Here is an 18,326-nt window from a genome sequence, read left to right on the forward strand (position 1 = left end):
TATATAGGAGGTGATGGGAAAAAGCTTAGATTTTTTTTCATTCATACACAGGGAAACATTGAATAAGCAGGGATTTAAATTTTTTCAGTAATTTGAATGGCAAGATTTAAAAAATTTTTTGATTGTTTTAAAGAATGTGGCATAGTGCATTAAATTTTACCCACTGTGCAGGTGGAAATCTGTGGGATTGTTTGCCCTGGTAATGGTGACTATGAAAGTAGGTTCAGAAGTAGGAAAATAATGTGCACAGATAAGAAATTGGATCAGAAGGGAGAGTTTCAGAGTTGGACATCTTGGAGTCCAGGCATAACCAAGTGTAAATCATGTCTCTGGGTGTGAGAAATCCAGTGACAATGAATTGATTGGTGGTGAAGAGGGTGAAAAACTACAAAGAAGTTTCTTCCAACAATCGAATTTAAGAATTTCAGGATTTATGTTTTGGTTTTCTGATAGAAAATAATATAGCATTCTGCTGAAATATACCAATTCCCTCAATAAGTAAGATTATGAGTAGGTATAAGTATATATAATTTAAATTTTAAAAATTGATTACAGATATACCTAGATCTTGAATTAATTGATGAGGTTTATTTGACTGTCTTTCTTATAAAATACATTAAAAATACTGCTTTTAACTGTAGGCACACAAAACAAATGTAAACCTATGTTTAATTTAAAATATATTAAAATGATTTAATAAAGGTCCTTTATGATTTTACACATGAAATTTCATGCAATCAGTACTTCACTGAAGGAGAAAAGATTATGAAAAAACAATGAAAGCACGAGTAGAAAATAAACAACACAAAAGACTAATTCTTGATTGTTTTCTGTGTCCTTAATACCCTGTGCTGTCTTTGACAACAAAGATGCCTTACTTATGTGATTCAGAGGCCCAGAAGTGAAAAAAATACAAGTAGTTAATGAATAATGCATATGTTCATTGCAGTGGTCAAATTATACTGTTTCCTAATGGATACCATTTTTCTTCATCGAGTGGGACACTACAGAGTCGGATGTTAATTGCTCCCACAAATACAGTTTTACTCTTCACAATAAGCATTAAGACATGTCCTTGGAGCTCGGTGACTTCATCATATACTACCTAAAAAGGGAGAAAATAATGAAAATATAAATCAGAAATGCTTAAATACATCTCTTTTTTGAAAATTGCTTTTAATAAAAAAATTAGCTGCTAATATCTTGTACCCTGGAATAGATAGGTTAATGTCAGACTCTTTTATTTCTAACTTTTATTCTGAAAAGCTAAAGGTTCTGCTAACATAATAGAGTTTAATGACAGGCTATTTTTGTAAGAATCCTAGAATTTACTGATTCCACTAAGAATTGCCCACTCTATATTTAGAAAGATGGTAAATTACTCTCTAGGAAGAAATTTAAATATACTTCACTTTTTATACCCCATAAATATGTACAGCTATTATGTATTCATAAAAATAAAAAGAGAACATCATTCTTCTGTGTTGAAGGTTAATGAGGAAAAGCAGACCATTTTTTTTTTTTTCAATTTTAGATTCAGAGGGATAGATGTGCAGGTTTGTACCAGGGGTATATTGCATGATGCTGTGGCTGGGCTTTTAATGATCATGTTGCCTAAGTAGTGAACATAGTACCCAATAGGTAGTTTTTCTACCCTTGGTCTCCTTCTTCCTTCTTCCCTCTTTTGGAATCCCCAGTCTTTATGGTTCCCATCTTTGTGACCATGATACAGACCGATTTCTATGATTTCCCTGTGCTACTTAAATGCAGCACAATGATATTTTCTTGTACATATGCAGAAGTAATACTGTGGTTACTTTTATTTATTCAAAATTACTTATTTTTAATTATGAAAATACATGTTCATTAAATAAAATCTGCATGAAACAAAAAAAAATACCAACAAGGAAGAAAATAATTGGAATTTTCACCATTGGGAGACAATTACAGTTAACATTTTGATGTTCTTTTGGTTTTCTATGTATAATCACTTATTCAGAATCTGACTTGTAATTATGCTGTATATACAGTTTCATATCTTCTTCTTTTTTTGTGACTTTTTTTTCAAAAGGAATCTGTTCATCTGTCCTTTTATAATGTTCAGGAAGTAAGTTACAGGTCCATCAGCAACCTGCAGTGGTAAAGCAATGTAAAGGCATAGTACTGCTAAGAAATTCGTTATTTATCATGAAAGGAGGAGAGAACTGAGTGGAAATCTGGCATGGTTACCAGGGAAATGTCTTAGATCACGTTTAGAAAAGGAATTTCATATGCTGCTACAAACTTGCCTGCTTTTTACAGCCAAGTCACAAGATAGAAACTTTCTCAATATATGCCAAGAAGAAGCAGAGGAGACAACTTGAGAGGGCAGCCCTCTGAGTTCACTGGGTGGCCTCCCCTGTGAGCATGGATTTAGTTTCCAGTACTTTGTATGGCATAGGCTTACCTTTCATTACGTTATCAATGAAATTCAGTTCCAGATCAGTCTGCTAGTGGCTCTGAACAATGATTCACTTACCAAGTAAATAAGTTCAATCAAAGGGCATGAGATACAATATGATATGCGAATGCGGTCTACCCTGATCCATGTGAGTGCTTTTGGCTACCTCTTCTTCCAGAATTTTACTCTCATTCCATGCAGAAAATTATGGTTTAGTTTTCCAGTGTTGCTCATTCACAATGATATTTTCTTGTACATATGCAGGAGTAATACTGTGGTTACTTTTATTTATTCAAAATTACTAGTTTTTTAATTATGAAAATACATGTTCATTAAATAAAATCTGCATGAAACAATTTCCTTTCATCCATTGAGTTTTCCTGGGATAATAAAGGATTTTAAGAGTTGCCTTAAAAATCTCAGAACTTACCACTGTAGGTTCCACCTACACTGAATTACCACCACTGTAATTCATGTTTTTTAACAACTGGATGCCCAATGCTGCCTGGAAATCTTTCTAGGACTTCAGAGTAAACTCCTTTTCCTTTTCTCTTAGTGGGTATTTTGAGCTGTCTGAACTATTCTCCATTTTTCTTCCTGCATCATGTTCAGCTGATGAACTCCTCTCTTATTTTACAGAGAAAACAGAGAAAGGAACCCTCAAAGTGTGACTGTATATGATGCAGAAAAATGGGGATGTCTGGCTAAGGACACTGTGACACTGTGAATTGCCTGAATAAGTCATAAATTGTAAGTTTTTAAAAAACATAACAATAATTTATATTTTCATGAATCTGTTGTCAACTGTGTGTTTTCTCATTTGTATAATGATGATAATAATCCTTACCTTTTAGTATGTTAGGGAGGAAGAAATGACATAATGAATATAAGCCTTGCTACAAAGCCTGGAACATATTAGACACCAGTAAATTATAGCTGAAAAAGATCCGTCAAATACACAAAAAGGAACAGTTGTTTCTTAGTATTTTGCATCAATTGACTGGAGAAAACCCTTCCAGAGAGAATTGAGTCTTCCAGGTATTTAGCAAGCTGAAAGCTTCAAGAAACGACTTTAGGAGTTATTTGCTTTTCTGGTTCAAATACAAACATCTGAACTTCCAAAGTTTTTATTATTTAATATATTTTTTCCCTCTCCTTCATTAAGAAAAGTTATTTTCTTAAAAGTGACTGAAGTTTTATAAACCTGTAATCATTGCACATTATAGATGATAAATATCTATTCTAATTGCTTTGGTGCATCCATAATGTTGTTAAATAGTAAGTACTCTTTTTAACTGAGCAAAGAATAATTAGTGGCTAATGTTAGCGAAGTACAGAGATGATTATATTCTTTGAGACCTTTTCGTCAAAGGATTTAATATATATTCTGCATACTCAGAACAAAAAAAAAATGGTTCTGGTACATACTCAGAACCAAAAATAAATAGCTCTTTTAATTTCTTTTTCTAATAATTTTTACCTATAGGCATGAGCTAAGTCTTTACTACCTTCTGACAAATAACTAAATGTGTGGGTTTGGAATTATTACATCTAATAGAAAACACTTAAGGTAATTAATATCTATTAACATATACTGAACATTCCAAGAATTTACTGAACATTAGTTGACACAAGGGTCTAGTAAATAATTCTAAAGTGTATTTTCATGATTGAAATGAGAGAACAATAAGATAGGAACTGAAGTGTCTCTAGTGCTTGTGGAAAGTGGTAGAGGAGGCAGGATAATGAAAGAAAGAGTTCAAAAGTGAGAACAGGAGTACTGCGTGGGTGGAGACAGGAAGGAATAACACAGCATAGTGTAGTGCGGTAACCATGAGCTTTGGAATCAGGCAGTTCTGGGCTTGACATCTAGTTGTGTGACCTCTGGGTCACATTGTCTTCACTTACAAATACAATTTTCATTGTGTTGAAATTGCAATAAGATTATAACACAGATAACAATAACTATAGGTTACTGAGTGTGCCATATACTTGGCATTGTGCTAAGTAATCACTGTATATTCTGCAGGAGATTTTAAGGCATGTAAAATGCATAGAACGTTCCTGTTCTGTTCGTTCTAATTTTCCCTTTATACCTTACAACAGAATAATATATAAGAAAAGGTTACAGTATACAAAATATATTGATTATAAGCATGTAATTCTGTCATAGGGTAGAAATTCTGTATTTCTAATGAATCGTGTGAAAAATGATGGTTTTTAACAAGATGGCAAAAGTAGTGGTGTGGAAAGAGGCTTTGGAGCCCGGAATCCCAGCTCTGCTTCTTCAAGCTGTATGGCAGTTCCCTGAGCACTCACACCCCCAGCCCCAGCCCCATCTTGAGACCAGCCATGCCTATCACTGGGATTTGTACATGACGGGTTTTCAGGGAGACTGCTGATGAAGCCTATTGGGGCTCACTCTGCGAAGTGTCAAATAGACAAGCTTGGCCCTGCATCAAAGCCTTAGTATGTGAAGGGTGGAGACTCTGTCACTTGTCTATGTCCCCGACCCAGCCTCTCTCATCTCTGGATATTAAGGAGAAAGAAGGATAGGAATAAAAATAAAAAGAACTATTTTCACAAAAGGCTTTGTAAGACATTGGTATGCAATGTAATATCTTCTTTGTACTCCTGTAAGAGATTTATATAAAGAGGAGAGTGAGGTCATCCTCTCCCACTTCAAGAACAGTACACAGCTTTTACAGTTTGAGAAATCCCAGCTGTGGTGAGTGGTTGATGCAGCAGTACTCAGTGAGGTGGCAGAAGCGGAGGAAAAGTTTAAAACAAGGTAGATGCCCTGTGATAACTCACTGGGCTCTCTAGTAAGCACTGGGCTTATTGGTAAAGACATCTAGTAAGGTGTTCTTGAGGTTGCACACAAGCGATTGAGGAATTTGACACAAAGATGGGATCCTACATCGCAACTGAGGGCAAGAGAAAGTAAAATCAGAGTTAACATCTAGTGTGCTTCTTTGCATTTCTTATAAATATTCTTGTTGTGTTGATAAAGACACAGAATGAAAAAAATTAAATTAACCATTGTTGCCTTTTTTTCCTTTTGGCTCTTGGAATTCAACCAGCTTCTTTGCCAGAATTGTTTATATGATTAGAAACCTCTTACTGTCCTAATGACTACCACTAAAATCGTCACTTATACACACACTACTTCACATTTTTGCTTGATTGGACTGTGTTCTCATTGGAATTGCCTATGCGTGGACCGTGGTTTTTGAAGCAATTTAAAATGTGTCCAAAGTAGAAAGTGTCTATTCATGCGACAAGTATAGATCAATTGAGAAAGATTTGTAGTGATTTTTAATCAGTGGGCTATGGATGTGTGAGGACCTAGGTATTGCAAGCCCTCAGAAAAGTTATGTGCACAGCAAGAATTATAAAATAATCTTCCATGAATATATATTTACTACGGTTTTCTTATAACACATAAAGCTTGAAATAAATAAAACACAAGTTTATTTAAATTATTCTGAATTGTTAGTGGTTTCTTGTTATTATATGTTTTCTTATACTGAAAATGCTCACATCTAGCACAGGGTCTGAGAAGTTTCTTGATAGTAGGCATGGAGACTTGTACTCAAAAAGTATGAAAAGAAACAGTGATATGTTGTTGGGAAGTGTACACTTCTCACTGTTGACATCATGACAAATAATAGTGTCAAAATATTTTTCCTTACTAGTTTAGAGAATCTCTCTCTCTGTATATATATATGCAGTATTTACATGCATTTACATTTTACACACACACACACACACACACACAGTGTCACTTATAAAACTGCCCCGAATATTTATTACACATCTTTTTAGAGGTAACTAAGTGTTAAAAGTGTTAAAAAGGATAAGACATTTACCCCGCCCTGGAGAAGTTTATGATATACTAGAAGAAAAACCGTGTAGGACTAAAGAAAGGATTATAAGTGTGGTGTGAATCCACGAGGTGACAGTGTTTGCAGAGTTCACATCTGAGGTCAGTCTCAAAGCAGGCAGAGAAGGGCAGAGAGAGGTGAATGGTGGCATGAGTTCTGTCACAAAATCCTACAGTCCATTCAGGGAATGACAAGCTGTCTGATGTGATCTGAAAATATGGCTAAGTATGGGACAACAAAAAGATTGTAAGAACACAAATATTCCCAACTGATTTTTGACAAAGAGGCAAAAGAAATTCAGTGGAGGAAGAACTGCCTTTTCAACAAATAGTGCTGGAATAATTGGTATCCACGGTGGGGAAATAAAGAGCCTTGACTTAAACATCACATTTTGTTAAAAATTTAACTCAAAATGGATAATGTACTTAAATGTAAAATGTAAAGCTATACAACTTTTAGAGAAAAATATAAGAGAAAATCTTTGAGACTCAGTGCTACGCAAAGAGTTTCTTAGTTTTGACACCAAAGGTACCACCTATAAAAGAAAGAACGAATGGAGGAAAGCCTGGTCTAAAAGTGCCTATGAGACATTCAGATGGAGCTCCCCAGTAATCAGGCAGAAGTGTGAGAGAGTCTGGGCGTGATGGCTCATGCCTGTAATCCCAGCATTTTGTGAGGCTGAGGTGGGAGGATCACCTGAGGTCAGGAGTTCGAGACCAGCCTGACCAACATGGCAAAACCCCGTCTCTGCTAAAAATACAAAAATTAGCTGGATGTGGTGGTAGGAGCTTGTAATCCTAGCTACTTGGGTGGCTGAAACAGGAGAATTGCTTGAACCTGGGAGGTGGAGGTTGTGGTGAGCTGAGATTGTGCCACTGCACTCCGGCCTGCTTGACACAGAGTGAGGGGCTCCATCATAAAAAAAAAAAAAAAAAGCTTGAGAGAGAAGCCAGGATTTTAGGAGTAAATTCAGATGCAACCTACCTATAGGTTTTAAATAAAACTTTGTGGATCCATAAGATAATTGTGAGAGTATGTACAGGAAGAGGAGATGAGGGTGGATCATGCGACTTCAGCAAACAATAATACTTTAAGAGAAAGAATAACAATGAAGGAAAATGAGAGAGTAGGTAGAGAAAATGGAAGAGAATTAAGAAAAGGTGCAACTCAAAAAGCAAAAGGGAGGTTTTAGGAGGTGTGGTCAGTAGTGCTGCTGTATAACCGATCTAGGCACGAGAGCCTGAGGGCTCTTTGGATTTCGCAGTTAGGAGTCTATTGATGCCCCTTGAATAAAGTACTATCAATAGAGGTCAGAATCCACACTGCAAAGCATTCAAGAGTGAAAGGGAGAGATGAAGGGAAAGCAGGTCATGTGGGTTAGTTTTGGAAAAGTTTGGAGGTGATAGGGAGGGAAAGAAAATTTGCTTAGCAAGCCTGAGTTGGGGAGTCTTTTGTTTTTTTTTTTTAATATTTCTGACTGGAGGATCCTGTGGATGGGACAGCCATAAGAAAAGGAACACAAATAAGCAGCTGAGCAAGGTGCAGAGGAGATGGGAAAGGATGGAATCAAGAGAATAAATGTAGGGACTTGCCTTAGAAAGAAGTTAGGGAATTGAATGTTCAGATTGCACATTACAAATAAATTAGCTATTTATAATACACATTAACTTCCATTTGTATTTTGTATTTTTTTTTAGTTTTTCAAAAGGGATTTTATGAGATTTACTGTTATACCCAAGGTAGTATATGATAAAATTATTAGGTAATGAAAATCAGGTAAAGGAGAATAAGGTTAGAGAAAATAAGATGAAGTCAGGAATAATGTTAGTATGCAAAACAAGTCTTGGGCCCTTGCTGGAGGTTAGCCATAACTTGCAAATTGGTTTATAAGAGCTTTGAAAGCAGTATCTGTATTTTCCAGTGCCCATAGCATCTAGAAGAGGGATCAGTATACTGCGACTACTTTGGAAAATATCTTTCCTTTATGAAATAATGCTGCCAATTACTGCAAATTTTCCATATTTGGTTGTTAAGCTGAAAAATGGTAAGAAAAATACAAAATGACTGGACAAAAGATGACTCATACTTACAATTTCATTGTAAGTGGGGTCTGTACATTTTGGAACAGATTTTGTTTTCCTCCTACGAACTTCACTGGGATATGGTAAAAGATAAAATTCAACATGTGCACTGGGCGCAGAGCCATCTGGGAGATGCTGCAAAGGAAAATGGTTATAAATATTAATGCATGTTGCTATCAAAGAAAACAAATACAGAGCTACTAAATACCCAGACCAAAGGCAGGATCAGGATTTATTGCAGTCACTTTGTTGATCTGAAAATAAGAGAAAATCAAAAGAAATTCATCAATGCTAAAAGATAATTCCAAACCACAGTTTAAAAGAGTAAAGCTGGCCATCTTACATTAAGTGTTGTGTCAGAGAACTATATTTAAAGTCCATTACATATAATTTAGTTTTTTGCTGTAAAATCTAAATTTGCATTTTGACAGATATGGTCAAGAGATAAATATTAGCCACAAGCAGAGACAAAAATGTAAGTGCCTCAGGATGCCGTACACCACTTTTGAAAATTAAAAAATTCAAGTTCAGTATATAAAATGAGATGTAGCATTTAATAATATATATGTATATTATATAATATCATATTTTAAAATAAAATATAATTAAAATATTAGAGCTATAACTTTAATATACGTACAAGATTTAAAAATAGTTATAATAATTTTATCATCTAAATTACTCTAAATTATGTTGGACAATCCCTTCGTTCTATGGTGCTCCAAAAGTTGCCTAAGGAGTTGCTGAATAGCATGGCTAAATGGGTGGATCTCTGAACCTCCACTCCCCAGTTCTTCCTTAAACTTTCTCCTCCTCAGCTCCCCATCCTGGCTTCAGAACTTGTTTCCACCTTTTCCATCTTGCCTTCAAATCTGTTATGGATATGTTAATTTCTAAATAGATCATTTGAAGAATGACTCCCCTGTTTCAAAAATTTGGAAACCATCATACTTGAAAGAAATAGATTTTACCTTTGTGATCTTGACCAACTGTAGAGTAAATGGTACTAAAACTCTGAATGTCTAGTTTTATAAAATGAGAACTATTTGTATAATTTATATTTAAAGCAGATGATTTAAAAGTAAAACTTGAGGAATTAAGTTCTAGTTTTGTTTACTAATTCTATTAAATCAGTAATTTTCAAGAAATATATTTTAATGCTCTGAAATACAGTGATATTCACATGTGAAAAGCCAGTGCACCCCCATACCCAGCTCCATTAGCTTTAATTTCACATCTTTCTTCAGAACTCAAAAAAGCATATAGTAAAGCAAGAAAATATGATATATATTATTATAGGACTAAATTTTATTCAGTTCTAAATTACATATTAAAAATTATATCATTAGACAGTTTTGGTTTTTATTACAATTATTAACAAACAAGATAAAATATATCTGGACACTCTCATTTGTCAATATGTTAAGAATGAGGACCGGTACTTTAGTGGAGCTCAAGGTACACCTCTGCCATTTGATATCCTCCCCCAGGAGGGGGAGCACTGAAATCTATCAACGGTATAATGAAATCTTCAGTGACACAGAAAGAAGTTGCTATTAATATTTGGGAGTAGATTTTTTTTTTTTTTTTTTGGTGAGAAGAATGAAGTAGTAAAAGTGTTTCTGCTCTGTTTAACTCTGTCTTATCTGTTTTGGAACTTGAGGATATCCTGCCTATAATCCCTAGATACTGCAACTTAGTGAGTAAAACATGTTTCTGGAAATGGATTTTCTGATTGCAAATCTGGGCCCCCAAATTTGCCAGCTATGTGGCTTTAGACAGGTGCGATGGTTAGTTTTGTGTGTCAATATGGCTAGGTCATGGGATGCCCAGATATCTGGTGAAACATTATTTCTAGATTTGTCTGTAAGAGTGTTATGTGGCTCAAGCACTGCATAAATGACCTGAAACTTCTATGTGTGCCCTGAAGGAGACCCTTATCTCCTGTACCGTGGGGCTGAGATTGCTTAACACCAAATGCAGAATCTCAGCTTGACACTGGTTGAATTACAATGCAAGTTGAATTCCACGCTTCACAAAGTGTCTACTGTTAAAGTGAAGCATTGATGAGATTCTGTAAGTTGGATGGGGGTTGTGTAGAAAGTTGCTGATCACGTTTGGGACATGGAGCTCGTAAATTCTGATGAGTCTTCTTTTCTAGTGGAAGTGGCCTCCTTGTCCTCAGTGGTATCTCCTTCTCTACTTCATCTCCACCCTCTGAGAGCATCAGCTCTGCACTGTCTGAGCAAATAGTGATAGCCTCCTCTGAGGCAGCTGCTATGCAAGACAATTTTAATTTTCCTGAGAACCCCTTTACCTCTACCCCATCTCTCATCTCTCTCTGCTTCTAGCCCTATAACCAAACTCAAATCTCAGCTGGCCTCTAAGTTGAGGTTCAAAGTGTGACCCATGAAGATGTGTGCTACACTCCAAAAGAATTACTTGAGTTTTCTAATTCTTACAGACAGAAATCTGGGTAACAGGTGTAGGAATGGATACTAAGGGTGTGAAATAATGGTAGAAAAAACATAAAGTTATATTAAGTTAAATGTTTTTTTTGTTTTCCCGGGCTCACTAAGCAGAGATCCTTCATTTAATATTGAAGCTTGGGGAATCAGAAAGGGTTCTAACAGGGTGCTGCGTTGGCTGACACACGGACCAAAAGGTGCACAGGCTGGACCAGCCTTGATTTAATGTAGCGGAAAGGATTAAAAGCATAAGGAGAGAGGATTCGTCATATAAGACCCACACTGAGAGTCATCAAAAGACACAATTTTCAACAACACTGTGAGAAATAAATTTGTGAGGGGAGGCCCAGCATCCTTGAAAAGCTCTGTGATCGCTCTTCTCTGTAGGCCAAGCCTCACAGTAGGACCTGCAGTCACTGAATTGGGAAACCTAAATGCAATGGGGGTAATTAGACCCCAGTGTGGCAGGGGCCAAGTTGCCTTGCTAAACTGCCAAGGTCAGGGTGGGTGTGGTTACCATAGCAGACAGCAGGGCCAAAGCAGCTATCAGAACAGTCTGATTCCTGCAGTTGCATGATGTAGGCTAGATTTTACGTATTCCTTGAAGTGAAATCAATAGGAAGACTACAAATTCTTATTTCATTTTTTTGTTAAAAAAAAAAAAAAAATCTAGGTCAAGTGAATAAAATCTTACCCGAATCATAAAAACAGAGACTCAGGGCCTCTCAATTAATTCCTAGACTTGAGTCAGCTCACAGATCTAGAAACCCTTGAATGAAGGAGAGACTGGGTCCCCTTGAGGAAAGACTCTTGGATACTATCCAAAATTTGTACTGTTAATCTTTATTCAGAGGGACCTATGGGTTTTTACCAGGATAACTGTGAGCTAGGGGAAAGGATATAATCAGATCTTTTGGGAACTACTGGACATTGGCTCTCAACTGACACTGAATTCAAGAGACTCAAAATGTCACTGTGGACCACCAGTCAGAGTAGGGGGTTTATAGAGGTCAGGTGATCAATAGCATTTTAGCTCATGTCTGTCTCACAGTGGGCCCTGTGGATTCTCAAACCCATCCTATGGTTACTTCTTCAATTCTGGGAGGCATAATTGGAATAGACATAGCAGCTAGCAGAGTCCTCACATTGGTTTCCTGACCTGTGAAGTGAGGGCTATTATGGTGAAAAAGGTGTAGTGGGAGCCACTAGTATTGCCTCTATCCAGGAAAATAATAAACCAAAGCCATGTTACTGGGGGGATTTCAGAGATTAGTACAACTATCAAGGACTTGAAAGACACAGGGGTTGGGGGTGAACCCCACCACATCCCCATTCAGTTTGCCTATCTGGCTATATGGATGAATCTTGGAGAATGAGAGTGGATTATCATCAGCTTAACCAAGAAATAACTCCAATTGCAGCTGCTATACTGGATGTGGTTTCACTGCTTACACAAATTAACACATCTCCTGATACCTGGTATGCAGCTATTGACCTGGCAAATGCTATTTTTATTAATACCTGTTAACAAAGACCACCAGGGGTGCAGTGGCTCACACCTGTAATCCCAGCACTTTGGGAGGCCGAGGTGGGTGGATCACCTGAGGTCGGGAGTTCAAGACCAGCCTGACCAACATGGAGAAACCCCATTTCTACTAAAAATACAAAATTAGCTGGACATGGTGGCACATGCCTGTAATCCCAGCTGCTTTGGGGCTGAGGCAGGAGAATCACTTGAACCCAGGAGGCGGAGGTTGCAGTGAGCCGAGATCGTGCCATTGCACTCCAGCCTGGGCAACAAGAGTGAAACTCCATCTCAAAACAAAACAAAACAAAAACAAAGACCACCAGAAGCAGTTTGCTTTCAGCTGACAAGACCAGCAAGTCACCTTCACTGTCCTACCTCAGGGGTACATCAACTACCCAGCCCTATGTCATAATCTAGTTCACTTGCTAACACACTGGTCCATTACATTGATGACATTATGCTAACTATAGACTTATTTGTGAGGATTTTGCATGTCAGAGGGTGGAAAATAAAGCTGACTAAACTTCAGAGGACTTCTATCTCAGTGAAATTTTTAGAGGTCCAGTGGTGTGGAGCATGTTGATCTCTCCCTCCTAAGATAAAGGATAAGTTGTTGCAGCTGGCTTCTCCTACAACCAAGAAAGAGGCAAATGCCTAGTGGGCCTATGGGATTTTGGATACAACATACTCCTCATTTGGGTGTGTTAGCCTGGCCCGTTTGCTGAGTGACCTGAAAAGCTGCTTGTTTTGAGTGGGGCTCAGAAGAAGAGAAGGTTCTGTAACAGGTCCAAGCTGCTGTGCAAGCTGCTTTGCCACATGGGTTACATGATCCAGTAGATCTAATGGTGCTTCAAGTGTCAGTGGCAGAAAAGATGATGTTTGAAGACTTTGCAAGTCCCTCTGGTGAATTTCACCACAGGCCCTTAGGATTTTGGAGCAAAGGCCTGCCATCTCATGCAGATAACCTGTCTCCTTTTGAGAAATAGCTCTTGGCTTGCTACTAGGCCTTAGTGGTGACTGAATGCTCAACTGTGGGCCACCATGTCGCCCTGTGCCCTGAGTTGCCCATCACTAATTGGATGTCATCTCACTCATGAAGCCATAAAGCTGGGTGTGCATCACAATACTCCATCAGCAAGTGAAATTGGTATACACATAATCAGGCCTGAACTGGCCTTGATGGCGTGGCACATTAAGTTACATGAAGAAGTGTCCCAAGTGCCCATGGTTTCCATTGCTGCTGCACTGACTTCTTTCTTCCAGCCTGCACCCATGGCCTCATGAAGAGTTCCCTGCAGTCAGTTGACAGAGGAAGAGAAAGATGAGGCCTTGTTTACAGATAGTTCTGCATGATATACAGGCACTATCTGAAAGTGGACAGCTTTAGCACTACAGCTCCTTTCTGGGACATCCCTAAAGGACAGTGGTGAAGGAAAATCCTCCCAGTGGGCAGAATTTCAAGCAGTTCACCTGCTTGTTCACTTTGCTTGGAAGGAGAAATGGCCAGGTGTGTAATTATATAGTGATCCATGGGTTGCAGCCAATGGTTTGGCTGGGTGATCAGGGGCTTAGAAAGAATGTTATTGGAAAATTGGTGATGAGAAGATTGGGGAGGAAGCATGTGGATAGGTCTCTCTAAATGGGCAAAAAATGTGAAGACATTCCTGTCCCATGTGAATGCTCACTGAAGGGTGACCTCATCAGAAGATTTTAATAATCAAGTGGATAAGATGAGCCATTCTGTGGATACTCATTAACCTCTTTCCCCTGTCACCCCTGTCATTGCCCAGTGGGTTCATGAACAAAGTGGTCATGGTAGTAGGGGTGGAGGTTTTCCTGAGCTTAGCAACATGGACTTTTATTCATCAAGGCTGACCCAGCCACAGCCACTGCTGAGTGCCCAAAATGTCAACAGCAGAGACGGACACTCAGTTCCTGAGATGGCATCATTCCCCATGCCAGTAAGCTATCTGGTGGCAGGTTGATTACATTGGACTGCTTCCATCATGAAAAAGTGGTGTTTCTTCTTACTGGAATAAATACTGTGAATAGGGATTTGCATTCCTTGTGCAGTTTCTGTCAGAAGTACTGTCCATGGACTTGTAGAATGCCTTATCCATCACAGTATTCCACGTGAGGAGTACGTTGCCTCCAAAATCCCATAGGCCCACTAGTCATTGTGCCTCTTTCTTGGTTGTAGGAGAAGCCAGCTGCAACAACTTATCCTTTATCTTAGAAGGGATCTATCATCATGCTTCATACTACTGGACCTCATTGTTTATGATTATGGGACTCACATCACAGCAAAAAGAGCATGGCAATGGGCCCATGTTCATGGACTTCACTGGTCTTACTATGTTCCCCACCCTCCTGAAGCATTTGGCCTCTACAGAATGACGAAATGGCCTTTGAAGACTTAGTTACAGTTCAAGCTAGGTGGTGATACCTTGCCAGGCTGCAGCAAGATTCTACAAAAGGCTGTGTATGCTCTGAACCAGCATCCAATATATGGCGAGATTTCTCTGATAGCCAAGATTCACAGGTACAAGAATAAAGGGGTGGAAATGGGAATGGCACCACACACTATTATGCCCAGTGAATAACAAACAAATTTTTGTGTCCTGTTCCTACACGCTTATACACTACCAGCCTAGATATCTTAGTTCCTCTAAACTGAATCATAAAAACAGAGGGGAGCGTTTCCATTGGGAGGCACAACAATGATTGCGTTGAATTGAATGTTAAGACTTCCACTCAGCCACTCTGAGCTCCTCAAGCCTCTGAACCACCAGGCAAAAAGGGAGTTACAGTTCTGGCTAGAGTGATTGATCCTGACTAACAAGGGCAAATTGTTCTACTACTCCACAATGGAATTAAGGAAGGGTACTTCTGGAGTACAGGTGATCATTTAGGGCAACTCTTAGTATTACCACGCCCTGCAATTAAGGTCAACAGAATACTATAACAGCCCACTCCAGGCAGGATCTCCAGTGGGTCAGACCCTTCATGAAGGTTTGGGTTACCCCACCAGGTAAAGAAACATGACCAGCAGAGGTATATGCTGAAGGCAAATAGAATAAAGGATGGAAGTAGGTAGTTATAAATACCAACTATGACAACGTGACCAGTTACAGAGATGAATATTTTAAGTATCATGAGTATTTACTCCTTATTTTGTAATGAACGCTTAGTATGTATAGCAAATATCTTTGTTTTCTTTCCTCTTTTATTCTCTTATGTAACATGTGTTTATGTATGTATTTGTTATTTATGTTATTACATCATACTTTATATTAATATCATAGTACTTAAGCATTATTAATTATACATCATAGTATTTAAACTATGGAATGTCAAGGAGAACAGTAAACATCACTCAAGGACTTTACCTCTTTTTCTGAGGATGGCATTAGCATGTTTTTGGTTGTATGGAGCAGAGTTGTATTGTGTTTGGCAGAATTATGACATTGTTATCTTTACTTGGAGAGTAAGTACTGTTAAGGAGATATATATGAGTGGCAAGTTGACAGGGAGTGAACTTGTGATGGTTAATTTAATGTGTCAACTTGACTCATTCACAGGATGCCCAGATATCAGGTTAAATATTATTTCAGATATCAGGTTAAACACAGGGTGTGTCCGTGAGGGGGTTTCCAAAAGAGATCAGCATTTGAATCCAGAGACCCAGTAAAGTAGATTGTCATCCCCAGGGTGGGTGGGCATTATCTAATGCATCAAAGCCTGAATAGAATAAAACAGTGAGAAAAAGATAATTTATTCTTCCTTCCTGTTTCAGCTGGGACAGCAGTCTCTTCTGGTCCTCTGGGACTTATACCATTTGTACTCCTGGTTCTTAGGCCTTCAGACTTTGACTGGATCTACACCACCAGTTTAGTTTTTGTGACTCTTCAGTTTGTGGACAGCTGATTGTGAGACTGCTCCAACTCCATATGTCCATAAGCCAATTCCTCATGATCAATCTCTTTATGTCTATATTGATGTTTATGACTATGTCTGTACTCATATCTGTTTTCTATATCTCTATCTGTGTCCATGTCTATACTTATTATTGGTTCTGTTTTTCTGGTGAACCCTAATACAGCAGGTATCTTAACTTTTCAGCGGATGTTTCCTCATCTGCTAAATGAGGACAAAAATAATGCCTATCTCATAGGATTTTTAAGATTAAATAATATACCATGTAATGTGAGGACAGTGCTTAAGCAGTAAGGCTGAATAAATGTTGACATTATTTTTATTTCCTAGGAATTAAACATGAATATACTGTATGTACTGATTGGATAAGGTATCTCCAATGTATTATGACATTTATGTAGAGCAGGGTTTCTCAGTCTTGGCACTATTGGCCCGTTGGGACAGATAATTCTTTTAATTCTTTGTTGCAGGGGGCTGTTCTGGGTACCATAGGATGTTTTCACAGTGTCCCTGGCCTCTACCTACTAGATGCCAGTACTGTCATCTTCCCAGTTGTGACAACTGAAAATGTATTCAAACATCGTTAAATGTCACCCAGGATACAAAACTGACCCCAGAGGGGAACACTGATGTAGATGACTCCCAAATTAGAATCTCTAGTTGATCCCTAGGATCCCAGCCTAGAGATCTGTGAATATTTCCATCTGGATGTCTTCTTAGCATTCTTACACTCAATAAACTTCAATCTGAATCTATCTTCTATTCCTCCTCACTGTTCCAAAACAGATTTTCCCAACGAATTGGACTTTGTTAGTACTGCTACCCAGTTTTCCTTGTGCCCCCCCATCCTTGATTTTCAAATCTACTATGTGCCAAGATCGAACACCTTCTTTTTTGCTTTGGTTCATCTGCCATCACATATCTTTATTCCCTGACCTATTATAACTGGATTTTAATACTTTTTAATCTTCTAATTTTCCCACCCTTTTCCTTCATTCATTCTGTATACCATTGGTGTATTGAATCTTCCCATAAGACTGCTTTGATCATGTCCCTTTTCTTCTCTAAACATTCAAGGATTCCCCACTGTATGAAGAATAAACTCCACATTACAGAAGAAGAAAATCCATTTGTATAGAGCCTTTTCCCAGCATTAAGTAACACTCAAGGTTTGGGCTTCTATTTCCAAGTTATTAGTGTCTTTGACGAGGTCCTTGAATATTGTGAAGATTTTAGAATGATAGAACAGCACAGGTTTTAGTTGAAGTCGGGGATGCATTAGATGTAAGCAGCAGGCTTAGTTTGTCCTTTAACAGCTTTAAACACAGACATTGATTTTTCAAATCTTTAAGAGAAACTTCTCTTCCCCCCAATGTTGCTGTCTTCTCAGCAGTAATTTGTTTTTCTTCTTACTAGCATCATATCCTCTTCCTTAAATGTCTCGAATAATTTATTAAAGAAATCACTAGCTGTCTCCTCATCAATACTTCTCATTTCATCCTTTGCCCTTATGATTATGCAAATTAAATTTTACTTTAAAATGATTAAATAACCCCTACTTGTCTAAATGTCTTACGCTGCAATTTTTTTTTTTTTTTTTTAACTCTGGCTGCATTTTAGACCTTCACAAAGACTTAATACTCCCCTGAAGAATGATTAGGGTTAGAGATACAGAATTCTCAGTCTGACCCTCAATCTAAACAATGAGAAGTTTCCTTATGTCATCTAGAGGACTTCCTTACTCACGGTAGGTTGAAATAAAGTAGCAGTACTCTTTTCTTTTAGAATTCCAGCTAATAATATTACTGTGCTCAGAAAGTAATATGAAGTCATCTAACTTTAATTCTTTTTGCTCATACCAACAGTGAATTTGATATATTCTAGATTTGCTGTTAAAACATAATTTTTCAATGTTTTAAAAATAGTTTTATATGTATGTCATCTTCCTCATGAGATACAAAATTATTTAAAGGGAAGGTCTATGTT

General features: G+C 37.8%; 1 protein-coding gene across 3 annotated transcripts in view; it reads right to left on the reverse strand.

The window, feature by feature from the left end:
- Positions 1–568: 568 nt before the first annotated feature.
- The window catches only part of PIK3C2G (phosphatidylinositol-4-phosphate 3-kinase catalytic subunit type 2 gamma), a 403,358-nt gene continuing 385,600 nt past the window's right edge, over positions 569–18,326 (reverse strand). For all 3 annotated transcript variants that reach the window (XM_055280504.2, XM_055280503.2, XM_055280500.2), the window contains 2 exons: positions 8,418–8,543; positions 569–1,105 (listed from right to left, as the gene is read on the reverse strand). In XM_055280504.2, the coding sequence (XP_055136479.2) occupies positions 953–1,105; positions 8,418–8,543 (279 nt within the window). In that variant the 3' untranslated portion in view covers positions 569–952. The remainder of the gene's footprint in view (positions 1,106–8,417; positions 8,544–18,326) is intronic.

Source organism: Symphalangus syndactylus, chromosome 5, assembly GCF_028878055.3.
Source record: "Symphalangus syndactylus isolate Jambi chromosome 5, NHGRI_mSymSyn1-v2.1_pri, whole genome shotgun sequence".
In the NCBI taxonomy this organism is placed as follows: domain Eukaryota; kingdom Metazoa; phylum Chordata; class Mammalia; order Primates; family Hylobatidae; genus Symphalangus; species Symphalangus syndactylus.